Raw genomic sequence first — 27,835 nt, 5'->3', positions numbered from 1 at the left:
TCTCTTTTCTTCCCCTTCTCTCTCTCTCTCGCTCTCTTTTCTTCCCCTTCTCTCTCTCTCTCGCTCTCTTTTCTTCCCCTTCTCTCTCTCTCTCGCTCTCTTTTCTTCCCCTTCTCTCTCTCTCTCTCTCTCTCTTTTCTTCTCCTCTCTCTCTCTCTTTTCTTCTCCTCTCTCTCTCTCTTTTCTTCTCCTCTCTCTCTCTCTATTCTTCTCCTCTCTCTCTCTCTTTTCTTCTCCTCTCTCTCTCTCTCTCCTTCTCCTCTCTCTCTCTTTTCTTCTCCTTCTCTCTCTCTCGCTCTCTTTTCTTCTCCTTCTCTCTCTCTCGCTCTCTTTTCTTCTCCCCTCTCTCTCTCGCTCTCTTTTCTTCTCCTTCTCTCTCTCTCGCTCTCTTTTCTTCCCCTTCTCTCTCGCTCTCTTTTCTTCCCCTTCTCTCTCGCTCTCTTTTCTTCCCCTTCTCTCTCTCTCTCTCTCGCTCTCTTTTCTTCCCCTTCTCTCTCGCTCTCTTTTCTTCCCCTTCTCTCTCTCTCTCTCGCTCTCTTTTCTTCCCCTTCTCTCTCTCTCTCTCGCTCTCTTTTCTTCCCCTTCTCTCTCTCTCTCTCGCTCTCTTTTCTTCCCCTTCTCTCTCTCTCTCTCTCTCTCTTTTCTTCCCTTCTCTCTCTCTCGCTCTCTTTTCTTCCCCTTCTCTCTCTCTCTCGCTCTCTTTTCTTCCCCTTCTCTCTCTCTCTCTCGCTCTCTTTTCTTCCCCTTCTCTCTCTCTCTCTCTCTCTCTTTTCTTCCCCTTCTCTCTCTCTCGCTCTCTTTTCTTCCCTTCTCTCTCTCTCTCGCTCTCTTTTCTTCCCCTTCTCTCTCTCTCTCTCGCTCTCTTTTCTTCCCCTTCTCTCTCTCGCTCTCTTTTCTTCTCCTCTTTCTCTCTCTGTCTCTCTCTTTTCTTCTCCTCTCTCTCTCTCTCTCTTGTCTTCTCCTCTATCTCTCTCTCTTTTCTTCTCCTCTATCTCTCTCTCTTTTCTTCTCCTCTCTCTCTCTCTTTCTTCTCCTCTCTCTCGCTCTCTTTTCTTCTCCTCTCTCTCTCTCTCGCTCTCTTTTCTTCTCCTTCTCTCTCTCTCTCTTTTCTTCCCCTTCTCTCTCTCTCTCGCTCTCTTTTCTTCCCCTTCTCTCTCTCTCTCGCTCTCTTTTCTTCCCCTTCTCTCTCTCTCTCGCTCTCTTTTCTTCCCCTTCTCTCTCGCTCTCTTTTCTTCCCCTTCTCTCTCTCTCTCGCTCTCTTTTCTTCCCCTTCTCTCTCTCTCTCTCGCTCTCTTTTCTTCCCCTTCTCTCTCTCTCTCGCTCTCTTTTCTTCCCCTTCTCTCTCTCTCTCTCTCTCTCTCTTTTCTTCTCCTCTTTCTCTCTCTGTCTCTCTCTTTTCTTCTCCTCTCTCTCTCTCTCTCTCTCTCTCTCTCTCTCTTGTCTTCTCCTCTCTCTCTCTCTCGCGCTCTTTTCTTCTCCTTCTCTCTCGCTCTCTTTTCTTCTCCTTCTCTCTCTCGCTCTCTTTTCTTCCCCTTCTCTCTCTGTCTCTCGCTCTCTTTTCTTCCCCTTCTCTCTCTGTCTCTCGCTCTCTTTTCTTCCCCTTCTCTCTGTCTCTCGCTCTCTTTTCTTCCCCTTCTCTCTGTCTCTCGCTCTCTTTTCTTCCCCTTCTCTCTGTCTCTCGCTCTCTTTTCTTCCCCTTCTCTCTCTCTCTCGCTCTCTTTTCTTCCCCTTCTCTCTCTCTCTCGCTCTCTTTTCTTCCCCTTCTCTCTCTCTCTCGCTCTCTTTTCTTCCCCTTCTCTCTCTCTCTCTCTCGCTCTCTTTTCTTCCCCTTCTCTCTCTCTCTCTCTCTCGCTCTCTTTTCTTCCCCTTCTCTCTCTCTCTCTCTCTCGCTCTCTTTTCTTCCCCTTCTCTCTCTCTCTCTCTCTCGCTCTCTTTTCTTCCCCTTCTCTCTCTCTCTCTCTCGCTCTCTTTTCTTCCCCTTCTCTCTCTCTCTCTCTCGCTCTCTTTTCTTCCCCTTCTCTCTCTCTCTCTCTCGCTCTCTTTTCTTCCCCTTCTCTCTCTCTCTCGCTCTCTTTTCTTCCCCTTCTCTCTCTCTCTCTCTCGCTCTCTTTTCTTCCCCTTCTCTCTCTCTCTCTCTCGCTCTCTTTTCTTCCCCTTCTCTCTCTCTCTCTCTCGCTCTCTTTTCTTCCCCTTCTCTCTCTCTCTCTCTCGCTCTCTTTTCTTCCCCTTCTCTCTCTCTCTCTCTCTCGCTCTCTTTTCTTCCCCTTCTCTCTCTCTCTCTCTCTCGCTCTCTTTTCTTCCCCTTCTCTCTCTCTCTCTCTCTCGCTCTCTTTTCTTCCCCTTCTCTCTCTCTCTCTCGCTCTCTTTTCTTCCCCTTCTCTCTCTCTCTCTCGCTCTCTTTTCTTCCCCTTCTCTCTCTCTCTCTCGCTCTCTTTTCTTCCCCTTCTCTCTCTCTCTCTCGCTCTCTTTTCTTCCCCTTCTCTCTCTCTCTCTCGCTCTCTTTTCTTCCCCTTCTCTCGCTCTCTCGCTCTCTTTTCTTCTTTCTTCTAATTGCTGGCTAAGTGAGGGACAAGGAGGTTATAGAGACGGCTAAATAGACACTTTGATGCAAAACCATTTCTAGTTGATGTTTATTACCTGGGTTGTCAACTGCTACATCTGCATATCTTCCCATATTTTCTTCATATCCTAGTTATAATATGGAGGAACTAATGGCATCATGGTTGTGTCTTCAATATGTTTTTGTTATTGGGTTCAAAGTTCTTCTACCTGGAATTGTCCTGAAGTGCAGTTTCGCTGTAGGTTTATACCAACCGTATGTGTGTTATAACAGAAGAGCTCTTCATTAACGAAAGTGCACAGATCTTTCAAAACGTCAGATGTGTTCACATGCTCTCCCATGGGAAATTTAAACTAGCTTTTTGAATCTTGTGGGTCTCGCAAGCCAATAGGAAGCCACATCACCAATGGCGGTTTCCTATTGGTCAAATGTGTAAATCCTGGTGTATCTCTGTAGAAAATAACATGGTTCAGCTCCAGGGATCCTCCATCTCTAACCCTGTGAAATATTTTTTTTTTTTAAAGCAAAGTAATGGTAATAATTTTCAGCTAGATTGCTGCCTTAACAGTATGTTATTACCTTTACCAAGATTATATACTGAGAAGCTTGAATAGACTGTTAATGTATTGTAAGCATTGCTCAGACTCTTAGTTGGGGTAGTTACTGTAATCTTGCAATGTAAATTCATAAGCAGATTTCAGATGGCTGCTTTTTCCCTATTTCCCATAGCTATGTTTATAAACCCACAGGTGGCTCTACCATATGTCACCCTCGCTGCCCGGCTCCTAGGGAGTATACATCATTGCACAATGTTTGGCTACTCTGCATGGGTTACCGTGACTCGGGGTGCTGGCTTCAGGCGGCCGGGCGACGAGGTAGCAAGAATGTATAATAATGGGCGCCAGGAATTTTTGGTTCCCAGGCACAGGGACAGTTCACATTCAAACTCTAGACGTTGTGCTTCTTTTTAACAAACATACAGGATTTCTGTTGCTTCCATTAGTGCCCAAAATTAACACTGCAATGGAGGTGTATTCACTTAGTTCCTAGCTTATGTCGGACCCGGACTCCCTTATTACTTCAGTACCATCGTCTTTGTTAACCCGGTTTACAAGAAAACAGTGATCCGTTGCGATTTGTCATAAGAACATTAGCCTGTTTGGGACTAGTTAGCCACTACCATACCGACTGGTCTAACTGACCTGCAGTTAGAGCCGATACACCCACACCCGGGAACCTTAGTTTCTGAGGCCCTCTGTGGCATGCCGTTTTTCAATCTCTAAGATCTGTAGAACTCCATCTGCTTTCATCTGGGATCCTAATTCAGGGGCACTGTCCCTATCTTCAATACAACAAAATAAAAGGGGCCTGGTCTGGGTTATTACTTTAGGCACATCTTCTCCCCGAGGCTCCCCTCCTCTTGTCCTCCCGGGAACCTAACCTTCCCCTCCTCTATATACTTTGTGTCGCCATAATACCATGGCAACACAGGATGGGGCCGGATACACTCCAACCCTCTAGTAACCCCATAGAATGTGGGTTACACTATAAGTGGTTTTTGTTGTTGAGTTCAAAGTTCTTCTCGCTGTATTCATCCTGAACAAGTGCAGATTTGCTGTAGGTTGATACCAATCTAAGAGTTCTTCATTAAAAAAATAGTGCACAAAACGTCAGATGTCTTCACATGCACACTGTCCTTGTTATTTGTTCTTTGCTGGGACAGTTCACATGGACAGACCTGGAATATTGAAAGAGCTCTGTACATTGATATCGGTAAAAGATAAAGCTACCCAAACGTTGTCCTTTACCCAGGATAGTCCTACAGATGTAGCAGGGGTTATTGCTCCCGCTGCCATGTTATGTGTTGTGATATTCTGCATTATCACTGCCAGTAAATCCTATGGAAACTCCCTGATGTTCTGCGTTATAACTCCATATTCTGAGTTATCTATCGGTTAAATAAAGCTGGCTACATCTGTAAGTCAGAAATAACCAAAACCAATACTATTCTTTTAAATAAAGTATTGCATGTCCCAATTCAAAGCAGCCATTATCTCTGGCTCATAAAGCCTGTCCTGGTTGAGCCTTCCAGGAAATGGGTAGCATTAGTGAGGACATCCCATATAATGGTCAATTTTTCAACCTACGGGCAAATCTTATTTATGGAGCAAATGGCATGACTGAATTGTTCTGAAATAAGTCGTTCTTGTGAAGATATAGAGAGAATCATCCACATGTTATCAGTTTCAGGAAGATGGCTTCAGATGACTTTGAGCCACTGCTACATCCGGATATACACCAAGAAACGGAGACTCCGCAGAACCACTACCTAAAGTAAGTTGCGCCATTTCAATAGCTTGGTTTGGAAAGAAAATGGGAAAAATATACTTTTGTGTTGTAAGAAATACAACTCTGTATTTCACGTTCTTTTTGGGGAAGTGCGACAGAGAAACACAAGTGAATATACAGTGGTGTGAAAAAGAAAGTACACCCTCTTTGAATTCTATGGTTTTACATATCAGTGAAAGAGGGGGATACAAAGTGATTGTACCCCAAGGAAATTCACTTAAATGCACACCACTAGTTAAAATATAACTTTTATTTAGTTTTGTTACTTAAAACATATATTACCAGATGTGTGTGTAACGGTTTTAAAAAGAAATTAAATCAATTGACAAATGCACCAAATATCACCTCACATACATAAATACTCCTACACAATAAATAATGGTAGGGTGATGGGGACTAGATGGTGCAAACAGCCAAGGCGGAGTAACCCACCAAAACAGTTAATAGCCCTAATGGTGTGTTAATAATGCAAACAGTGAAAATGGGATAACTAATGAATATATAAGTATCCCATTAAAGTTAAAGCACTGCTGCCCGCATTCCACTACCATGAATAGTGGATATAAAATAATATGCACGTGCAGCAGCAGGCAGCAATGGAGTCCACACGGAACAAAAGATCTATGTATCCCCTTGCACGGTATACTAATAAAGCGCCAGCAGTCCACATACATGAAGGGCTGTTAACACCAACAATGCATCAGGGGGACCATATGAACAAACAATATTACTAATAGGAAAGCAAATACACTTCCCTCACTGTTGCAACACACATGAATAAACCTCTGATGGTAAATAAAGGCTATAACACTATTATAACGGCTGTAGAACACTGTATTAAAACAGCTCCATAACGGAGCTGGTGACAATATTACGTGCCCAACGCACGTTTCCCTCCAATTACGGAGCTTCGTCAGGGACAATTTTGCACAAGAGGGGAAGCGGAGCTCATTTATACTCTACCATCACCATGGATACGGTAAACAAAGTCCGTAATGACGCATGCGCAAAAGATCGCATGCAAACTCAGACACAGACAGCATGTCGTGTTAAAAATACAGGAACAATCTCCTCACCGGGGAGGAGGTAGAGCAGTGGGCACTGCCGTGCAGCAATAAAGCTGCTGCACGGCAGTGCCCGCTGCTCTCCCTCCTCCCCGGTGAGGAGATTGTTCCTGTATCTTCGCATCAGCTGGAGCACGCCAAGTACAGACAAAGAAAAGAGACCGGAGGAGTTAAAAGACACAGTGAGTGATTTCTTTCATTGCTGGAACTTCCCCAGGTGATGTGTTTGATACATTGAAGTGGGACTAATGTATGGGGTCTGGGTGGGTCTTAGGATTTCTCCCAGACAACCCTTCACAGTCCCCACGAGACAACATCCCTAATAGGGGTTACTTATCATTCAGCTCCCTTACTCCTGTCTCCATCCGGACAAGCAGCTTTGTTTTATCATTGTTGTGGACTGATATATACTCTGAGCACTGGTTAACTTAGGGGGTCATATAACTCTATTTTTCTCCAATGTGTTAAAAATATATGTAATTAGAATTTACATTACCTCCAGGGAGCCCAAATCACCGTAGCTCACAAGTGAATAGTTATCGGACTGCAAAACCACACATAACTAGGCTAATGACGCTGTTTTGGTGGGTTACTCCGCCTTGGCTGTTTGCACCATCTAGTCCCATCACCCTACCATTATTTATTGTGTAGGAGTATTTATGTATGTGAGGTGATATTTGGTGCATTTGTCATTTGATTTAATTTCTTTTTAAAACAGTTACACACACATCTGGTAATATATGTTTTAAGTAACAAAACGAAATAAAAGTTATATTTTAACTAGTGGTGTGCATTTAAGTGAATTTCCTTGGGGTACAATCACTTTGTATTCCCCTCTTTCATTGATTCACTTTTCAGTTCACAGTTTGCACCCACTTTATAATTACCTATTGGATTCGTTGATTTATCATTTATTCATTCAATCAGTATGGTTTAGTTGATCACTCCCTAATTCCCCTTTTTGTAATTTTTACATATCCGGACATAATAACAATCATCTGTTCCTTAGCAGGTTTTAAAATTAGGTAAAAACAACCTCAGAAGAACAACAACACATGACATATTACACCCTGTCATGATTTAGTTAACAAAAATAAAGCCAACATTTTTGAAACATCGTTTGACCTGATATCGTTCATCTGTTCAGACAAAGGACTAACTCGTTTACACTTGTGTGAACACACACCTACATACACCTCTGGGTCAAGCAGTTTATAATATCAAAATTACAGTTAATGCTGAAATTACAGGCTTCAATTCTTACAGTGTCTTGGGTTTATTGGTGAGCTGTTCCTTCAGCCATTTTAACAATCCTTTTGCAGCATGGAGCACTTTGTCTACTTAAATCAGGCGTCGTCTTGCATCTTTTTATATTTCCTGCATACAGAGAAGTTTGACACTCCTCAAATTACACAGCTGGTTTTCAAAGTGAAGTTGAATTCGTCATCACATTTTTTGCCTCTCAATTTTTTTTTAATTTTAAATAACGGAAGTGATAAATGTAATAATAAATAAATAAAAATAACGCAGAGGAGGCAAAACGCAGAGATTGCTTATACTCTCTCTGTCTCGTGTTACTGTGTGTGGCTTGAATTGCAGTAGATATCTTTTTCCATAAAAGAAAGTAGGTCTTTTTTTTGCCGGTTGCATCTTCGATAGTTTTATCATTTTGAGTTGGTAATTTGGTCATCGGAGCACCAGAGAACTGCCTTGCGGGCATGACACAGAAGCCCAGATTTACAGAGCTCAGTTAACCTACGTTAACGTCCTGTTAGGGCCTTAACGTGTATCTTTAAAGCTCAATAACTTTAGGTTAAGTGCTGTTTTTGGACAGAAATCCGTTTTGGAAGTAGCGTTGGATAGTGAAACCGTTGTAAAGTGAGTCCCGTGTTAATCAGTGGCGGTGAGCGTCGGATAACGCATTCCGGCGTCGAAAAACGGCCCTTAAGGTTGCATTGTAAAGCGTTGGATATGCCATTCGTTGTAAAGTGAAACATTGGATAACGAGGACTACCTGTACCTGTGAAGGAAAATGAACCCAGGCCTCGGATAGCTGGAAATCATGCTAATAGGGATATGCAAAGTACTTTCAAATGATTAAAATCAGCATATTTCCCAGGTATCTCAGGTGTGTGAGACCCGTATCTCAGGTCTAGTTAAGACATGCTTTGCGCCATGTTATTTGAAGCTATGGCAACACAGTGCTACTGTAACATGGCGTTAAGCCTATGCTAATGAGATGACTAATGGCCATTGTTTTTTGCAAATCATTAACTTTGTGGATGTGCGTTAACCTCAGGGAACATAACATCTGTTACTTATTTTGGTAACGTGGCGTTAATAGACCTCTGTGAATCTGGCTCAGAGTGAGGAGGGATAGTGGAATATGGAGGGTGAGGAAGGGAGAGAGAGTGTGTGTGTGTGTGTGTGTGTGTGTGTGTGTGTGTGTGTGTGTGTGTGTGTGTGTGTGTGTGTGTGTGTGAGCCAGCGTCAGCGGATGTCTATGCGTATGTCCAGCAATGTACACCAACAGCTACAGTATATCAAGAACTGGATGTCTCAACCCGAAGAAAAAATAGAAAAGTGGAGTGAAGAAGCCCCCATATCAGATCCGATATTTAATGGTTGTCCGTTATTGTAGAAGTTTGCCACAAGAATTTAGACTTTTCAGGTCCCTTATGAACTACATTATGATAGTACAGAAATCAATTTCCAGCCGATATGTCTGTCTTCGTATGTATGTATATATTTAGTTATATAGCACTATTGCTATATGTACATAGCGCTTCACAACAGTAATACACGTGATACATATGTAAGTATGTACATGTATGTGTACCTATGTCTCTGTGTGTGTGGATGTACAGTATGGCTGTGTTTTTATATGTATGTCACTGTCTATATACAGTAAGTGGGTGGTTTATATGTTTAGTATATGTTTTATTTTTGTCTCCCAAAATATTCAAGGTTAAAAGCAATAGCATGGTGTTAAACCTGTCTTAATTAAACATGGTGTTACTTTCAATGGTCCTTATTGGGGCTGTATATCAAAGCATCTGCTCTGCTAAATTGGTGAAATGAACACTTGATTTAGAATTGTATTACATGCTAGTGCTCTCTGTGCCAGTTTAGCGACAGTCTTCAATGTATAATAACCCCTATAAACTGGAACACCCATTGGACACTACAGCACTGTTGAGAGGGAAGGTTTGACAGACAGTGCAGGGTGGTGGTTCTTTTGTGTGGCAAGCAATGATGACTGTGCCCCCCCGCCCCCTTCCCAAATAAACCTAGAGCTGCCCTATATAAACCATAGAAGAACTCTTTGGCACTGCAAAAGGAATGTAGAAAATGTTCTTTTATTTTTTGCCCTATGACCAAAAAATAAATAAAAATAATGCACCTACAGTAATGCACAAACGTAACCAAAGCAAAAGCAAAAAGGTTCCCCAAACAGTGTTTCCACTGTAGCCGGGAATTCTGGGTAATGCTATGCAAATGAGCACAGTGTGTGTCACTTTTTGCTTCTTGTCCACTTTAGACTTCTCGTGTAATTAATGTTTGACAGTGGACTTTTATAACCGCTTCTGCTCTAAGATCTTGTGTTTTTCCACAGATTCTGTGTAACAAAGGTAATATTAATGTCAGTAAGCTGACCCGGGCTTTTTTATTTCCTGTATTGTGCAGCAAAGTCCAGAACAAGAAGCTGTTTTTGGCAACGTTTGCTGCTGTGTTGGGACCTTTGAGTTTCGGCTTTGTCCTGGGATACAGCTCTCCGGCCATTTCATATCTGAAGAATGCCGACAACCCTAGTTTAATACTAGACAAAAATGCTGCATCATGGTTCGGGGTAAGATATATTAAAAGTATTTTCCATATGGTGCATTTAACTGTGTAATATCCAAATAGAACACATGCAAACCTCCCAAGCAGGATTGGTATGGGATCGATTCTTCTCAGACAAGGTGTATAGCTGCATAAAACGTTTAATCAGGTCCAGTAGAGTTGCTTCAGAATTTTTCCACAATGTCGCACAGTGCTCAACATTCTGGCAACGCTTAGGTTAAAGTCCTACCCCCTCTCAGTGCTAGATGGGCCAGAGACCAAGCAATGCCCCTCCAGCATGGAAGAGGTTTCAAAAAGGGGAAGTTCATCAGCTTGGTCATTTGTCAGTGTTCCAAGAGTGTGGTCAGCAGGAAGTGAAAATGTTCTCGACACAGGAATATGAGGCAAAGGGTAAGATGATTAAAGGCCAAAGTACTTAAGGAGCATGTAAATAGAGGTGCACTTAACCCAGTGTTTTTTGGTTTGTTTCTAAAAAGAAAATGCAGTATTTTGGATTTGGTTTTCACAAAACTCGTCAAAAAGGTTTTTTGTACGTGTGAATTTCATGCTAAAAATAACATCATGTAATCTTCATCAATTTATGTTATGTAATTAGCAAAAATATTGTTAGTATGCAGAATTTATAAATCTAATTATACTGGTAGAGACTGATTAGATGGTGGATTATAGTATAACTCTGCCTATGAAAAATGTAACTATAGATCAGGACCTTTTTTTATATTAAACAAACCCCCCCAAAAACCCACTTGGAACGGCTAGTGTATATTGGTAGAGCAGAGATGGTCATATTGTGTGTGTGTGTGTGTGTGTGTGTGTGTGTGTGTGTGTGTGTGTGTGTGTGTGTGTGTGTGTGTGTGTGTGTGTGTGTGTGTGTGTGTGTGTGTGTGTGTGTATAATCTCGTACCCACCACATGCACCATATAAAAATATAAATATACCATGCATGTACGATATACAGACAACATATATGCACCATTCATACATGCTATATATATATATATATATATATATATATATATATATATATATATACTAGCTGAGAGACCCGGTGTTGCCCGGGATGTAATTTTGGGGGGGCGGACGACAGGATTGGGCTTCCCCCGGGTGACTGACTGAATGGGTGGGTGACTGGGTGACTGACTGAATGGGTGGGTGCCTGAATGGGTGGGTTACTGGGTGACTGACTGAATGAGTGGGTGACTGGGTGACTGACTGAATGGGTGGGTGACTGGGTGGGTGACTGACTGGGTGGGTGACTGAGTGGGTGGGTGACTGAGTGGGTGGGTGACTGAGTGAGTGGGTGGGTGACTGGGTGAAAGTGGGTGACTGGGTGGGTGGGTGACTGAGTGAGTGGGTGACTGGGTGGGTGTGTGGGTGACTGGGCGGGTGTGTGGGTGACTGGGTGACAGTGCATGGGTGGGAGACGGTGGGTGACTTACCTTGACCCCGTGGCATCTGGCTGGGGCAGGAGGTGAGTTCGGGAAGCTGGCGGGGGGGGGGGGCAAGAGTGGCAGGAGGCCCGCGCCGCGATTACCCTCCGTCTGGGAGCCGGTGCATGTGAGGAGGAGGCCCGCTCCGCGCTTCCCCTCCGTCCGGGAGCCGGCGCACGTGAGGGGGAGTGCAGGAGCTTTTCCTCGTTGTGAGCGAGGGGGGAGGAGCCTGGAGTTTGCTGCTGAGCAGGAGGGCCGCGCTTCCCCTCTCCGGGAGCCGGCGCACGTGAGGGGGAGTGCAGGAGGCCCGGGCCGCGCCGCGCTTTTCCTCGTTGTGAGCGAGGGGGGAGGAGCCTGGAGTTTGCTGCTGAGCAGGAGGGCTGCGCTTCCCCTCTCCGGGAGCGGCGCACGGTGAGGGTGATGGTGCGGCTGGGGATGTTGCGGAGCGTGGGGATTTGGGTGAGGTGGGGAGGGGAGAGAGAGTGAGGGGCACCGGGAAAGGAGGGGGGGGGGTGTGGAAGGTGAGCTGCGGTCCAACTGACGGGGGAGAGTGAGGCCAAGCAACAGAGTGTGTGTGTGTGTGTGTGTGTGTGTGTGTGTATGTGTGTGTGTGTGTGTGTGTCGTCACTCCGCCTCAGGCCAATGAGAGGTGTGGGGGCGGGCGGCCCAAGGGACCAATGAGATTTCCCCTAGGGACACAGGAAGATGCAGACAGGCATACAGTGCTTTCACAAATATATAATAAGATATATATATATATATATATATATAATCAAAAAATAAATAGATGATACCGTTCTGTGGCTAACGAAATGCTTTTATTTGTGCGAGCTTTCGAGATACACTGATCTCTTCTTCCGGTGATGTTACAATGAATGAAGCAAGCAAAAGGTATACTTAAAAACAGTGTCTCTTGGAATGTTATCTGTGCTAGTCCTTCCCCCGGTGTGGATGTGTTTTATGGCTAGAGGTGTCAAAAGGTTCCTGAAAGCAAGTGATGTAAGAGTATGTGCGTGTATCTGTGTGAATATAAATGACATACACAGATACAACACAAAATTCTCCCAACAACTGTGCACCAGGAACTCAGAAAGATTAAGGAACCATCTGATCAGCATCTGTTACAGCAACAGGAGAAAGACAAAAGAGATGATAGACTGCATCCTGGAGACAGGAGAATTACACACAGACACATGGAGAGGACTCCAAACATTCCATGAAAAACTCCCGAAGGGTCTAATTAGCAATAAGGAAAAGAAACTGCACAGACTGTGACTAAGAATGAGACGCACTGCAGCGGCCAGCACAACAACTAATAATACAAACATTGACAGTCACCAACAGCAGGACTGCACTGTTAACCTCTCAGACTACACACCTAATCAAACAGAGTCCTCAGTATTATCAAAGGGTCTCATATTCTGCCCTACCATGCCTATGGACAAGATTGAGCTGTGCAGTGACCTGGAAGAATTCTTCAGAAGGCTGCGTTTTAAGGAGTTCTTCCACAACAGACACAACCAAGATTATGCCAACACGGCAGAAGGAGAGCCGCTGCACATGAGCAGGGAGAAGCAAAAATCCAACTGGCTCCCACAAACTGGGCGCAACCCCACAATGGACCGGTACATTGAAAGCTTCAGGCACAGCGCCAAAACCACCATCCTGGACAAAGTAAGGAAATAAACATATAATCTGACACTGATGGAGAGGAGAGCCATAGAATCGCTAAAGGCCAACCACAACATAACAATCAAACCTGCGGACAAGGGAGGAGCAGTGGTCATAATGAACACCACAGACTACCTGCGGGAAGCACACAGGCAACTCTCTGATTCAAAGTACTACACCCAACTGCAGGAGGATCCAACTAAAAAATACATGAGAGAACTCAACAGGATCATTAAAACACTCCCAATCCGCACAAGAGAACAAATTCTGGACCTGATACCAGCTAACCCAAAACCTGGCACATTCTACATGCTCCCTAAAATTCGCAAAGAGGGTAACCCTGGGCGCCCTATTATCTCTGGATCTGGCACACTTACCGAGAATATTTCTGGCTGGGTGGAGGGCATTCTAAAACCACTTGTCAGGAACACACCCAGCTATATCCAGGATACCACCGACCTGCTAAACAAACTGAATGCCATTGGCCCCCTCCCAACAGGAACACTACTAGCAACTATGGATGTAGAGTCACTTTATACAAACATCCCCCACGAGGATGGGATTTCAGCCTGCAGATACTTTCTGGGACCGCAGGAGCCACTCACAGAGACAGTGACGAAATGCATCGAATTTATTCTGACCCATAAGTACTTCACATTTAGAAATGACACATACCTCCAGACAACCGGGACCGCTATAGGTACTCGGATGGCGCCACAGTATGCCAATCTGTTCTGTGCAAAACTGGAAAGTGACTTTCCACCTGTCACTTGAAACCCCTTACATACCTTCGCTACATCGATGACATCCTCCTGATTTGGACCTCTGGCGAACAGGACCTCCTACAGTTCTATGACAACTTCAATACGTTCCACCCGACCATCAACCTCAAACTCACCCATTCCCCGGATGAAGTACATTTCCTAGACACCACCATTACTATAAAGAACAACCAACTACAGACTTCTGTATACCGCCAACCTACAGACAGAGCCAGCTATTTGAGGGACAACAGCTTCCACCCGACACACACCAAACATGCAACCATCTACAGTCAAGCCATACGATACAACCGGATATGCTCCGACACAGCAGACAGAGACCAGCGGATTAAAGCCTTGAGATCAGATTTTATAAACCGTGGATATAACCACAGAATTGTAGACCAGCAAATTCACAAAGCCACCAGAATACCAAGAAGTGATCTCCTTGAATACAAACAGAAGGAGACAAGCGACAGGGTACCTTTGGTGGTCACATATAACCCACACCTAGGAGCCCTACGCAAGATCGCCAGGAAACTACAACCCATCCTCCAGGAAGATACAAGACTGCAACAGGTCTTCCCGGAAGCACCCTTATTATCATACAGACAACCCCATAATCTCAAGAATATTATAGTGAGAAGTAAAGTATTCAGCAGTACAACTGAATGCGGGACGAAACCATGCCAGGACCCAAGATGCAAAACCTGTGCAATGCTCTACACAGCGGACACAATACAAATAACACACAGGAATCGGGAATACAAAATCAGAGGAAGGTTCACCTGTTCCTCCAGCAATGTCGTGTACCTCATCATGTGCATGAAATGCCCAGGGGGCTGCTACTACATAGGTGAGACAGGGCAGGGGCTAAACAAGAGAATGAACCTGTATCGCCACAGCATCATGCGCGGAACAAGAGACAGTCCTGTCGGCGAACATTTCTCTGACTCTGGCCATAAGATGAACGATCTGAGGGTTGCCATACTCAAAGGTAATCTTTAAACACCGAAAGAGAGACGGTTGCATAAATACAAATTTATGCAACTGTTCGGGACACTTAGCGGTGGCCTAAACAGAGATCGAAATTTTATGAGTCATTACTGACACAAGTGAACTCTCTTCCCATGAGCGCTATAGGCCATGTCTGTACATACTGTGCTATATGTATGCACACACAGCTGTCTCTTACACATACTCATACTCCTTATTTTTCCATCCCTATACACCTATAGGGACCACATTGTAGCACAACTAAAAGTGTGTGTGGATACTATCTCTCACATTTCCACACCTACCCACACCATTTATATCCACTCTCACTCCACACACACCTTTTGTAAAGCACTGTATATACTGTGGGCTCTCCATTTATATTCACACAGATACACACACATACACTTACATCACTTGCTTTCAGGAACCTTTTGACACCTCTAGCCATAAAACACATCCACACCAGGGGAAGGACTAGCACAGATAACATTCCAAGAGACACTGTTTTTAAGTATACCTTTTGCTTGCTTCATTCATTGTAACATCACCGGAAGAAGAGATCAGTGTATCTCGAAAGCTCGCACAAATAAAAGCATTTCGTTAGCCACAGAACGGTATCATCTATTTATTTTTTAATTATTGAAGCTCGGCTAACACGGTACTGATACCTCTACATGTATATATGTGTGTGCATATATATATATATATTCAAAAAAGAAATAGATGATATTCCTTGTGTCTTCACTCCCTTCTAGATTATAAGCCCCTTGGGGCGGGGACACTATACATAAAATATATATTACATATACATCATACATGTAGCACATGCATAATACACACCATATACTGTATAGATATATAAACAGACAAACTGTATACACTTATCAATATTATAGAGAGGAGACGGGGGAGAGAGGACCAATAAATGTTTACCAACCCTTTTGTACATTTAGTTGAAGCAGCTGGGCAACTTCGATTGTGGGGCAACTTCCTTTTACCCCCCCTGTACACACCAGGCCATTCTGCCTCTGTGTGTGTGTGTGTGTGTGTGAACATTCACCTCGCATACCAAGTTACCTTACTAGTTCTGGTAGTAGCACAGAGAGAACAGGAAACGGAGGGCGGTGCACAACCGATGAAAATTCCACCAGGCCGGTTCTGGTAGTGGCTTTGTAACCATCCAGGCCCTTAAGTTAAGCCCCTACGGAAGAAAACAAGGAGTTGCATGAAGATAATTTTTCGCTGTCTTTTATCTTTTGCTTCCTTGTTTATATGATTACCAATGTTACCTTTTAATAAACATGCATTAATTCTGTCCTGCAGTCTGTTGTAACAATCGGGGCCGCTGCTGGAGGGATTTTCGGTGGCTGGATTGTGGATCGGATTGGGAGAAAGCTCAGTTTAATGATGTGCTCCGTACCATTCGTCTTTGGCTTTGCCATTATTATCTGTGCACAGAATGTATGGATGCTCTACATCGGCCGCGTACTAACTGGCCTGGCTAGTGGAGTTACATCCTTAGTTGTCCCAGTAAGTATCTTCTATTAAATAATTGCAACTCCAATTTGAGCATGTAACTACAGAAGTGTTTGTGTGATTGTTACACTTGAACCATAGCATTTCTTCTTTCTACACTACAATAACTGGGAAGTCTCTCCTCCTGCATCTCACTATGCCCTCTCTATTGCTTTTTCTGTTTACTGTTTCCTCACTCCTTTGTGAACGTCTCTGTTCTCTCCAACTTCCCCACTGCACCTTTATTTATACACCTCTCTCCCAACAACTTCTTTACCCCTCAATAAAAACACCCACGCAAATCCTCTATTCACACCCTCTATCTACACCTTCCTACTGCTGGGGATCTCCCTTAAGCGTGACCGGGAGCTTTAAACTGCACCCCCTATGAAGGTAAGTATCTCTGGAAGCAGAGATGAACAGCTCTGGAGACCCCCTAATTCAATCCTGCTGCTTCAAAATATGCAAAATTGATGTTTGTCTTATTTATGTGCTTGGCCTGCAGTGCGGTTACCAATTTTCTTTGTGTCAATATAATATAATCTACAAGATTTAGCTGACGTTTATCTCTATTGCTAATAGATCTGCGTGATAAGTAAGACATAAGAATGACAACTATCGTACATTTGCCACCATTGCAAATTGATTCCAGTACATTTTTGCTCTTGATTATGGCGCAAATTGTGGCATCTTCATCATGCATATCCCATCAAATGCCTGAAAATATACACCCACTTGGCTATGTAGACCAAGCACCTTCACGGGCACTAGACCATGGGTGAGCAACTCCAGTCCTCAAGGGCCACCAAAGACTGTCTCGAAGACTGTGCCACTGATTGAGCCACCTGTTGGTAACTCTTGAGAACTGGAGTTGCCCACCCCCTGCAGTAGATAAATTATTGATATTATCAACCCTGCTTCTTGACCATACACATCGGAGATCTTGACGAAAAAAAACCATTGTTTGTTGCACTATTCATGTCTACATTTTATTTGTAGGTTTATATTTCCGAAACTTCCCACCCAAGAGTTCGAGGGACTCTGGGATCATGTGTCCAGCTGATGGTTGTGACTGGGATAGTGGGAGCATACATTGCAGGTAATAATGTGCGTGGCGGTTGGGAGAGCACAGGAACCCGAAGATTTGATGATAAGGAAATGTAGACTTAAAGTTCACTTTTAACACTGTAGCAGTCGGCAACACATTGTGAAACCCCTTAAAGTTTGGGTTTACACCTAAATGTCTGCATTGTGTGGTCTACATGCACAGGAATGATACTGGAATGGCGTTGGCTCGCTGTACTCTGCTGCGTCCCCCCTCTCATCATGCTGATATTCATGTGCTTTATGCCTGAAACACCTCGATACCTCATCAATAAGGACCGACGTTCAGAAGCACTGGCAGCTTTGAGGTTTCTCAGGGGACCTGAGGCTGACCACGAGTGGGAATACAGGCAGATCGAAATGAGTGGGGATGATCAGGTATATGTGTGTGTGTGTGTGTGTGTGTGTGTGTGTGTGTGTGTGTGTATATTTATGTCGGGCCACCAAGGTGCACAACATGTCAGAAAATCAACATTATAATATAGGGAATTATAACATAAAATAGCGGTGCTGTTCAAAAATTCTCCAGAATCAGTACAACTGCTAGAAAATATCTTATTTCCGTCAAGTTTCTGGGGCACGGTCTGTGCCTAGGGGGTTAAGGTGCCACATCTCTGGATTGTGCATGTGAGACAATATAGTTATTGCTAATTGCAAAGATCATTTTGTTTGATCAGTAAATACATTATATTACAGGTATAGGTTTTCAGGATATCCCAGCTTCAGCACAGGTGGCTCAATCAGAGGCTCAAAGCAGTGACTGAATGAGCCACCTGTGCTGAAGCAGGGATATCCTGAGAACCTAACCTGTTTATGGCCCTTGAGTACTGGAGTTGGCCACCCCTGGTCTAAGAATTTAAAAACCTCTCTAACTACCTGTGCAAGGATGAAAAGAAAGGCAAGTTCTAAAATGAACTCGATCTATATAGATCTCGGGAGAGATCTGATGACCATGTCATGAGGTTGGGAATTAATTACTCGCACGACGTGCGCGCAGACTGGAGAGACATGAGAATTTGTTCTTGGCAGGCGACGGGCGCGTCACGGGAGCGGTTCAGCCAATGAGGGCGAACCGCCCACGCCTCCCTGTCTCCTCTGCTTCTCTCCTCTCCTGTCTCCTCTGCTTGTTCAGAGGCCGCTCGGCGGCAGCGTGAGGATGACGTCACCGGATCGCGCTGCTGCCCAGCGGCATCTGGTATAATCATAGCCTAAGGGCGCTTCACAGCTAGTGGCAGGGAGGTGAGAAAGCAGTGAGAGAGCAGTCGAGACAAAAGGGATGGAAAGTAGATCAGATAGCAGGGTATCATAAGAGCTAGAGAGATAACGGGAGCAGGGACGAGGTGCTTGGAGCCTTGGAGGTGAGAAGAACTTGGATGATATTTTGTGTGTGGTTTTTTTTTCATTACACTTTTTACAGACCTCTGGCTGCAGTGGGGATAAACTTTTAGGTTCTTCAGCCTCTTCGGGCCCCAATGATCTCTAAAATACTTTAGGGGTTTGGAGGAGATATCCATCAATAGTAGAAATCCCTCTATTTTCAGCCAAGATAAAAGATGGTAACATTGTTATATTAGGTAAGTTTTTGTTTAAATACCTTATTAAACCTCTTTAGTGCTAATGACTGCAATGCATCTTTTTGTTTTGATACAATCAGAATACCAGCTTGAAGGTCGCGGAATTCAAGAATCCTTCCATTTACAAGCCTTTCCTTGTTGGCGTTTTTCTGATGTTCTTCCAACAGTGGACAGGGATTAACGCAATCATGTTTTATGCGGACACGATCTTTGAGGAAGCCAATTTTAAGGTCATTATGGATTTCAAGGTAAAACTGTAAATAGATGGGATTATTTGGTTGTCTATACTTCTTTTTTTTTTGTCTGCTTGTGCCTTGCAGAACAGCAGTTTGGCATCTGTAATTGTGGGACTGGTCCAGGTATTTTTCACAGCTATAGCTGCACTAATTATGGATAAAGCCGGCAGGAAAGTTTTGCTCATTATTTCAGGTATGACAGTAATTATTTTACACGATTTTAATTTACTTTATTCCACTGCTACATTTGATTTAATTTCAGTGTGCCGTTTTCCAACATCTGTGCCCAAAACTCCTTAATAGTCAAATACAGTTTTATTTACACGGGAATTCACTTTCTCTGAGCTATGGAAAAAATGAGAGCCAGAGTGACATCAAGTTTCAGCCAGAACCGTTTCAGTGATGAACATTAATAATGGTCCATTATTCTTAAGCTGAAATCGTGTGGATCGAGTGAAAACGCCATTGACTCGAATGGCAATTTTCCAGCGATCTCACTAAGATCCCTAGCGCAGTGTATTATTATTATCGTTTATGAAGCGCCAACATATTCCGCAGCGTGATACAATGGGATCCAGAGTTCTGTATATTACATAAACCGCTGCATACAGATGAGGACAAACTGATACAAAGAGGTAATGAGCTCCCTGCTCGTGAGAGATTACACTCTAGAGGGAATGAGGGAAATGTTGAAACAAGAAGGTAAAGTGGCTGCTTATTGTAAAATAAGGTGCAGCCCAGGTTGGAATATGGCCCATTCCGACAGCTGAAGCTGTTGAGGTTTTTTTGGGGGTGAGGGGGGGGGGTGTTTTCATAGGATGGAGATTGGTCCAGCCACACAGCTGGTCCAAATGGGGTGGGAGGGGGAGGTGAGCTGGAGAACACCCATTGACTCATGTCTGCAGCTCGTGACATAAGTAGAAGAGACCTTAAGGATATGTTCTATTGCACATGATAAAAACATTGGTATAAACAATAGGTAAACTACATCAGCAAATCTAAAATGGAATGAAATCCCAGGTTCCTGTGAAAATATGTTAACAAATCTGGCAAAGAACGGTGGGTAGCCATCTTGTCCCTTTCTTCCATGTGGTAAGATAACAAAGGAAGGAGAGGGAATGGGTAGTGTGATGCAATTTTGTAGGACTGATAGTTGATATGTTCCAAGTTTTCAAACCTCATGTTCTTAATCAGGTATGGCATAAATGTAGAAGCAGAGGATATTATATACAGTGTTGTAGAGCGATATCCAGTTCAATGGATATGGGGAGGAAGTGAGATGGGATGGCAAGGTGGATGCATGCAGCTAGTCTGAAAATGATCAGAGAAGGCGTAAGAGGTTGTACTCTATTGTAATGTAATAGGGACCTAGACAATCGGGAGATGCAAGAGTAAGATGTGGAATAGATCAAGACCATGTATATGTATACATACACCTAAACTCCGCATACACACTAACAAATCTGGCAATACATTTATATATCCCAACAGGAATCATCATGGCCTGTAGCGCAGCACTGTTTGGGGTGTTCTTTAAAATTACAGAAGTGAATCTAAACAACTCTTCAAATGCAGGATTGCTTCTTTCATCCAGTACTTTGCATCTTGAACCAGTGGATCACCTGGCATGGCTGGCTTTGGCTTGTATGGGGTTCTTCATAGCTGGTACGTTGGTAATACTGATGTGAATTACATTTGTGTTTGGGGGTTATGGGATTATTTTTGCTAGTTGTTTTCCTTTTCTTTACATTGGTAGAATGGTTTTTACAGGTGAATTTGCTGCGCCCCAAAATAATATGATTTATTAACCAGTAGTGGGATATACTACTGGACATCTATTGCTGTCCAGCAGTAACGGAGTTCATATCTTTGATAATGGCCCGTTGTATTACTTAGTTTATGAATTAATCCTGGAAACTAGAGGAGAATGTTATCTGGTGTTAAAACACAGAGGTGTCGCATGTTGTAGCTAAATGACTGATTTGGTCATCACAACTTCAAACGCAATAGAATTTTGCAGATAACATTTTTTTAGGTTTTAGGCCAGGAACTGGGAATAAATTCATGGTCCTGTCTCTTCTCTGATCTGTGGGTAACAGGACACATTAGGAGAGGCCCCTGGGGTTAAGCAAGTCTTTCCGCTCATAACTTTAGAACCGTTAATATTCAGAGTCCTGGCCTAAATATCAACCCTCCTTCATTGGAGGGAAATATAGAAGGAACATGATGGGGATCTCCAAACCTTGCACTGACTTGGATTGGGTCAACATTACTTTTAACAGGGAGAAAGCAGAAAAATAATAATAACTTGGGAGATGCGACGAGTATGCTTTTAAATTCTGGCTTTTAATGCCGAAAATTTTGGTCGGTTAAAACAGCCCCAATTATTTGACAGGTTAGCTGAAAAATGTTAGTTTCATTCTCCTGTAACGTTTCTTCTGCTTTGACCACTGCAGGTTTTGCTCTTGGTTGGGGTCCCATCCCATGGTTGGTCATGTCTGAGATATTCCCTCTTCGAGCGAGAGGTGTGGCAAGTGGCGTCTGTGTTGTTACTAATTGGGGCTGTGCCTTTCTAGTAACCAAGGAGTTTCACAACCTCATGGTAAGTGTCAAGTAATAAAGTCTTCTTTATTCTAATGGTCTGCAATACACGGTTGAATCTTATTTCTATAGCAACTTTTGACACCTCTGTGGTGTCACCAGCCCATGGTATTGTCTGTATTGTGTGCAATATATGCATTTTGTGTTTTCATTGCTTCACCATTGGGTTTCTTTACCTGGTCTTAAATTGATTTAATTCGTTGTCATACATGCTTCATTATGATAACCAAACATGGTAGAGCAGAGTGTCAAAATGAATGTTCCACTTGTCTTGGGTATAGAGCCATACGTACTATAATGTGCTAGGCCTTAAGACATTTTATTGTCCAATTAAAGTCTTGGTGCACAACAATATAGCAAAATGTGGTAACACAGTACAAAATTCCAATGTTTCGGCCACCAAGTTGGCTTCATTAGGCCACATGGTGACTCAAACATTTTGCCCACGATTTTCATCGATGATTGATTCTCTTTGGTAATAGGCTGTTTTGCTTCTCTTGAGGTAGCACCTAGGTAACCTCATCTTATTTTTTTTATTACAACCTACCCTTGTACTGTATATTACATTTAGTTAAATGAGCCACTAGGTACCTTAGGAACCGTTTAGGAAATCTCATCCATGGTCTTTTATCTTTTCCTTCTTATCAAGTACAGTACATCTTAGGTTTGTGTCCGAATACTGCATCAGTGCCCAGAATACAACCAATACCTTTTGTACATAGGCAGCATGTGAACCTGACAATACAATACGTAAGGCCTTGTCTTCCATTGATATCACTAAGCATTACAGCAACTGCGTAGGTAAAAGCGCTATTATATGTAATGTGAAATAAAACTTAATTGTGGCTCACTAGGGGACAGTCAATGGGGCTTTTCATTTGCTAGTGCCGGATACTCGCTGTCATACTGTACTTTATAGATTTTTTTTTCCAAAAATGTTAATTCAACCATTAATGTTATTTTTAATGAGTTTTAACGCATCCTTCGATTTTCTATAGCCGGTTTTAGCCCGCCTCCCCCAAGCAGTGCAAGATATTTGCAACACTTTTCTGTTTGGGATAATTTGTTACCAATGTTCCCAGCAGTTTGAGCTGCAAACTGTAACAATAGATTATGTTACCCAAGTAATATAAGGATAGATTGTAGCTGCTGAGTTACACTAACTGAAGGACTGATTGAAACTGAAAGGTGGCCATTATGTTAGGCACACAATCAGGATTTTTATATCGGGAGCACCAAACGATTGGCAGCTTAGGTAAGAATTCTACATTGTCCGTCTATTTTTGCTTTGGAAAAAGTGGCTCTGGAAATAGGTGGTTTCCTATTTTTTAATGACCGTGTTTATATTTAATTTCTGCCAACTTGATATTAAATCCATATTGAGGGTTTTCTTGCATTTCATTGAGTTTGTATATTTCCCCTCTCACTATGTGTTCCCTGTAGGATTCCCTGACTTCGTATGGAACCTTCTGGTTTTTCTCTGCTTTCTGTGTGCTGAATGTCATTTTCACCGTGTTCTATGTCCCGGAGACCAAAGGGAAAACACTGGAACAAATTGAAGCGCATTTCCGTGGCTCTCCAGCTGTACAGACTTTTGGATCATTCGCTAATACAGTTCAATAGCAGGAGCTATTATGGATCAACACTGCAAAATATTCAGTATATAGACTTCTACTTCAAAGGTGCAGGTTCTGTTCATCTACACGTTGTATTTTTGGAGTGGATATTCTGGTTGCTGGATAACAATCCGCCTACTAAAGGCATTTTACAGCAGTACTGAATCTGATCTAAGCTGCTATTCTACTTTGGGAGTATAAATGGAAGTAGGATCTCTGTAGAAAGAGATATATTACCTGTATTTCCTTCACAGTTGGATATTCTCTTTTAGAATAGTGGTTTTCACTTACCCTGCATTCTCTGGTCAATACAGAAGACCTGGTTTACATTGCCGAATCTGCAGTCGTTCCTCCTCTAACCATAGAAAATGTAAAGCCCGACCAGCATTAAATTCAGCATACCAGCTCCTGAGATGTACGGCTGTCCATGAGCGGTGCAGGTATTGCACCAGCCTGTGTAGACCATGTCAAGCTTGGACATTGTACAGTATTTAAATCTAATTGGTCAAAAGTGGCAGTGCAGGTATACTGACCTATATGTGTAAATGTACTTAAATCATAGGGTACCGTTATTGGGAAGGAAGTAGACCAGAGATAAGGTTTTGTCTGGTTTTATGCATTCTCCCTGATGAGCAAGGGAGACTTTGTCTTCTATTGCAGGACGCTATCTTCAGAAGGGAAACTATGATCCTTGTGTAACATCAGAAGACAACAAAATAGATATTTGCCTTAACACCCTATGGATTAGTGTTATATTTGCCCAAGTAGATGGTTTCCCAAAGAATGAAACATGAGTAGCAGATAAGGCAAAACTGTACTGCAATATAGCGCTAACTTTGATCAAAGCTGAATCCGTGAGGCTTCATCTTTGTTTTAGGTATGACCTTGAAAACTTGTCTTGTGTCAATGTAATGGGTTTGAGCCAAAGTGAGAGCATGTCTACTTCACTGTTATAGAATACTGTTTTCTATGGTTCAACTGGCTTAGTATTATTATTATTAGTAGTACATTGTTTGTGACGGAGGATTTATACAGCGTTTTGGATTCACATCTTAACCCTGGGATGCAATACACAACTTTGCATTCCAGTTGGATGTGTAAATGTATATACTCCAAAGGTGTCATTCGGGGTATATAATATTACCCTGAAAGACTTAAGTTATTATGCAAAATTAGATCTATATAAATCTGGTTCAGGGAAAAATATATTAGATTAGCTACAGGTTTCCAAGATGACTCCTTCTGATTAGTTGCTTGATTGGCCATCAGCAAAGGAGTTAAATGTTACATATTTAAATGTGGGCTATAACAATATGTTAATGTTCACTTGTGTCTCTGTAATTTATCATGCACTTGGTATATTGTTACATCCATGTGCTCTTCGGACATTTGCGAGCTTGGGTGGAGGGGCCGCAACGTCTTTTTGTGCATAATTTTGTAGCCACCCTCCTAGCAGCAGAGGGATTTGGTTACAATGGATCCATTGCATAAGCTAAATCTTTACGTTGTGACAGTGGGATGACGTTCAGTGGTTCTGGGTATCACACATTTTCCATTTACAATCCTTTAAACGCACTTCTTTCTCATAATATAAATTAAAAAAACCGCTTCTGTAAATGGGGTTCATGGGGCTTTGCCTAAGTGGTCAAGATTAGAAGACCTCTATGATCTACTGCAGTCTTATGTGCACTTGAGGAGGGCTCATCCCGAAACGTTCATCCCGAAACGTTCTGCATCTGTTCTTGTGTACTCTGCATCAATCCATTTTTGTATGATTGGTAAGCATCCCATTGTGATCATTGTCTCGTGAGAGTTACCGGTTATCTCTTTTGTCTACAGAAGTGGTTGTCAAACTCTTCCTCAGGGCTCTGAGCCAGACCAGGTTTCTTGGGCAATCACCCAACATTATATTTATAGGTAAATTAGGTGCATATGTTCTACCTAAAATGTGGACTAACTGGTGGTCACCACTTAGAGGTTGGAGGACCACTGGCCTACAGTGAACATGTGAGTAGGTGTTCCTCTGCAGGTCAGAACTACAAAAGGACCTAATGGCCCACTGCAAGCAACCAGTGGAAGACTCTCCACCCAATTCGAGGATTTGAAACAATGAGATTAACCCTCGTCCTTAATCCTTTTAACCTCACATATTGGTGGTGCCAGTTTACACTTTGATCCTCCACAGAGTTTGAGTTGCAAACACTACAATGTTGCCAAGTGTGCAGAACTACCTTTACCAAGGGGTCCAATAGAAAGGACAGCATCTCGGCCTGCAGTCTAGATTATGTGATGCTAGTGAAAATCTGGTACAATATTCAAATCCATATCAAATATAATCAGAAAATGCGTTCACCTAATGTCTTGATATGTTAAATTCTTAGGTGACATTGAAGATGCATCAGTGGTCGAGGAGTTAAATATTTACCCCAGAAAATGAACATGGTATAAAGTAGGGGTCGGCCAACTCCAGTCCTCAAGGGCCACCAACAGGTCAGGTTGTAAGAATATCCCTGCATCAGCACAGGTGGCTCAGTCAAAGACTGAGCCGCCTATGCTGAAGCGGGATATCCTGAAATCCTGACGTGTTGATGGCCCTTGAGGACTGCAGTTGGCCACCCCTGGTACAGGAGCACAGTTCCAACTTTTCCAAAATCCCCTTTTTTGTTGTAAAGAAGTAAATCAGCCAAATGTTGACCGCACGTTATGCACAGTACTTAATGGTGCTTTCCCAGAAGGTACGTCCCAGAGCGGCAATGCACGTTTAAGGTTGTTGGACATTAACCTTTAACTAAAAAGCCCCTTTGTGCAAAGAGAAATAAGTGACATGATTAACCTATTTAGCGCTTGTGCTCGCAGAAAATGAATAACGCTGACCGAGGTTAAAGAACATTCAAAAACGTAATATTATTTGCGCCAACAACTTTTTTTTCTTACTTTCTAAACACTTGTGTCATTTGACTTTCTAACATTTATTTTAGCTTTAATTTCATGCACGTGGTGATTTTTCTTCGTCTATTTAACAGACGTGTTATTGTTATAAAGAATAATATGAATTTGTATTGGCAGATGAAAATATCTGTAATTTGTGGGGGGTTTGATAGCTGGGGTCACTGTAACTTTTTAAATCTGTTTTTTTTATTTTTTTTATTAATTAATGTAACACTCCTTCTTTTATTTTGTTGCTGCTATTTCTCCAACACATTGTGAAAATGAAATGTGTAATGTTACTAAAATGATTGTACCATGTCCTAGTAAACTGATGACTTCTTACTGTGTATTGCCTTGGCATATTCTTCAAACCGCATTACAACAATCAGATTAAACAATGCATTATTTTATAAACCGTGGATGCAAATCCTTGGAAAGGCGAGCAGATTATTTACGTTAATAAATGTGTGTGTGTGTGTGTGTGTGTGTGTGTTGTATACATAATAGCACCAAAATTAATGCAAGCCACATCCTGATAAATGAATACAGTACCAACAGATACCAAAGTGGCCAATTAGATACGACTACCCCAAATTCCCTTTCACAATCATTTATTTCTTTTCACTGAGGCTCCGTTTGTGTGTATTTACACAAAAAAGGAATACAAACTTAGAATTTTAAACCTGCAGTTTTCTTCCTTCCTCTCTCTTCCTTCCTCTCTCTTCCTTCCTCTCTCTTCCTTCCTCTCTCTTCCTTTCTCTCTCTCTCTCTCTCTCCCTTCCTCTCTCTTCCTTTCTCTCTCTCTCTCTCTCTCTCTCTCTCTCTCTCTCTCTCTCTCTCTCTCTCTCTCTCTCTCTCTCTCTCTCTCTCTCTCTCTCTCTCTCTCTCTCTCTCTCTCTCTCTCTCTCTCTCTCTCTTTTTCTTTTTCTCTCTCTCTCATCCGCCACTGAGTACACGGTCATAAACCGTCTGACAGGAGGAAGCGGGGAGCATCTCTGATCAATGGCAGGGGGGAGAAAGCCGGGATTGGGGCCGCCTGCAAAAACGAGTGGGGTCAAATCCAGCTTTGGCAAAATGGAGAACATTCAAAATGAAAAGATCACTGTAGCTTAAATGACATCCCATAACATTGTTGCATATCAAATGATTTGAGACCTGATCATTAAGGAGGCAATCCAAGCCTGCAAATGCTTTGGCAAAATGTGTCATTTTTATAGAGGATTGAAGCAGGGGGTCTCCGGAGCTAATTTCAGCTCCTAGGGAACCCACTGCTTCCGCAGATGCTTACCTCTGAATTGGGTGCCGGTAGCAGCTCTGCTCGGCTACCAGGGTGCACGATATGTCCGCTGTTCAAAGATTTCTCATCCCACGGGCCAATAGGAAGCCGTGACATCATCGGTGCGGTTCCCTGTCACGCGGGAGCTTTAAACTTTAAAGCCCGGCTAGCTGAGCTGGAGCGGCTACCGGCACCTACTTCGGAGGTGAGTATCTCCAGAAGCAGGAGTCCCCCCCCCCCCCGGAGCTAAAATGAATGGGTTCAGCGCTGGAGACCGCTGGCATGAATTGCTCCTTTAAATAGTT

General features: G+C 42.9%; 1 protein-coding gene across 4 annotated transcripts in view; it reads left to right on the top strand.

Moving 5' to 3' along the window:
- Positions 1-26,596, top strand: part of SLC2A8 (solute carrier family 2 member 8) — a 29,434-nt gene extending 2,838 nt beyond the window's left edge. For 2 of the 4 annotated variants that reach the window (XM_075578989.1, XM_075578990.1), the window contains exons 2-11: positions 4,805-4,894; positions 9,661-9,823; positions 16,004-16,210; positions 17,195-17,294; positions 17,466-17,677; positions 18,954-19,103; positions 19,194-19,302; positions 20,601-20,774; positions 21,566-21,711; positions 23,154-26,596. In XM_075578989.1, the coding sequence (XP_075435104.1) occupies positions 4,805-4,894; positions 9,661-9,823; positions 16,004-16,210; positions 17,195-17,294; positions 17,466-17,677; positions 18,954-19,103; positions 19,194-19,302; positions 20,601-20,774; positions 21,566-21,711; positions 23,154-23,333 (1,531 nt within the window). In that variant the 3' untranslated portion in view covers positions 23,334-26,596. Of the gene's footprint in view, positions 1-2,773; positions 2,799-4,804; positions 4,895-9,660; positions 9,824-16,003; positions 16,211-17,194; positions 17,295-17,465; positions 17,678-18,953; positions 19,104-19,193; positions 19,303-20,600; positions 20,775-21,565; positions 21,712-23,153 lie in introns of those variants that run through there. The other 2 variants (XM_075578991.1, XM_075578992.1) reach the window with 2 other exon arrangements.
- Positions 26,597-27,835: the final 1,239 nt, after the last annotated feature.

Source organism: Ascaphus truei, chromosome 21 (genome assembly GCF_040206685.1).
Source record: "Ascaphus truei isolate aAscTru1 chromosome 21, aAscTru1.hap1, whole genome shotgun sequence".
NCBI lineage: Eukaryota > Metazoa > Chordata > Amphibia > Anura > Ascaphidae > Ascaphus > Ascaphus truei.
Note: the sequence above shows the minus strand (reverse complement) of the source record. Positions and strands in the feature narration are given on the sequence as shown.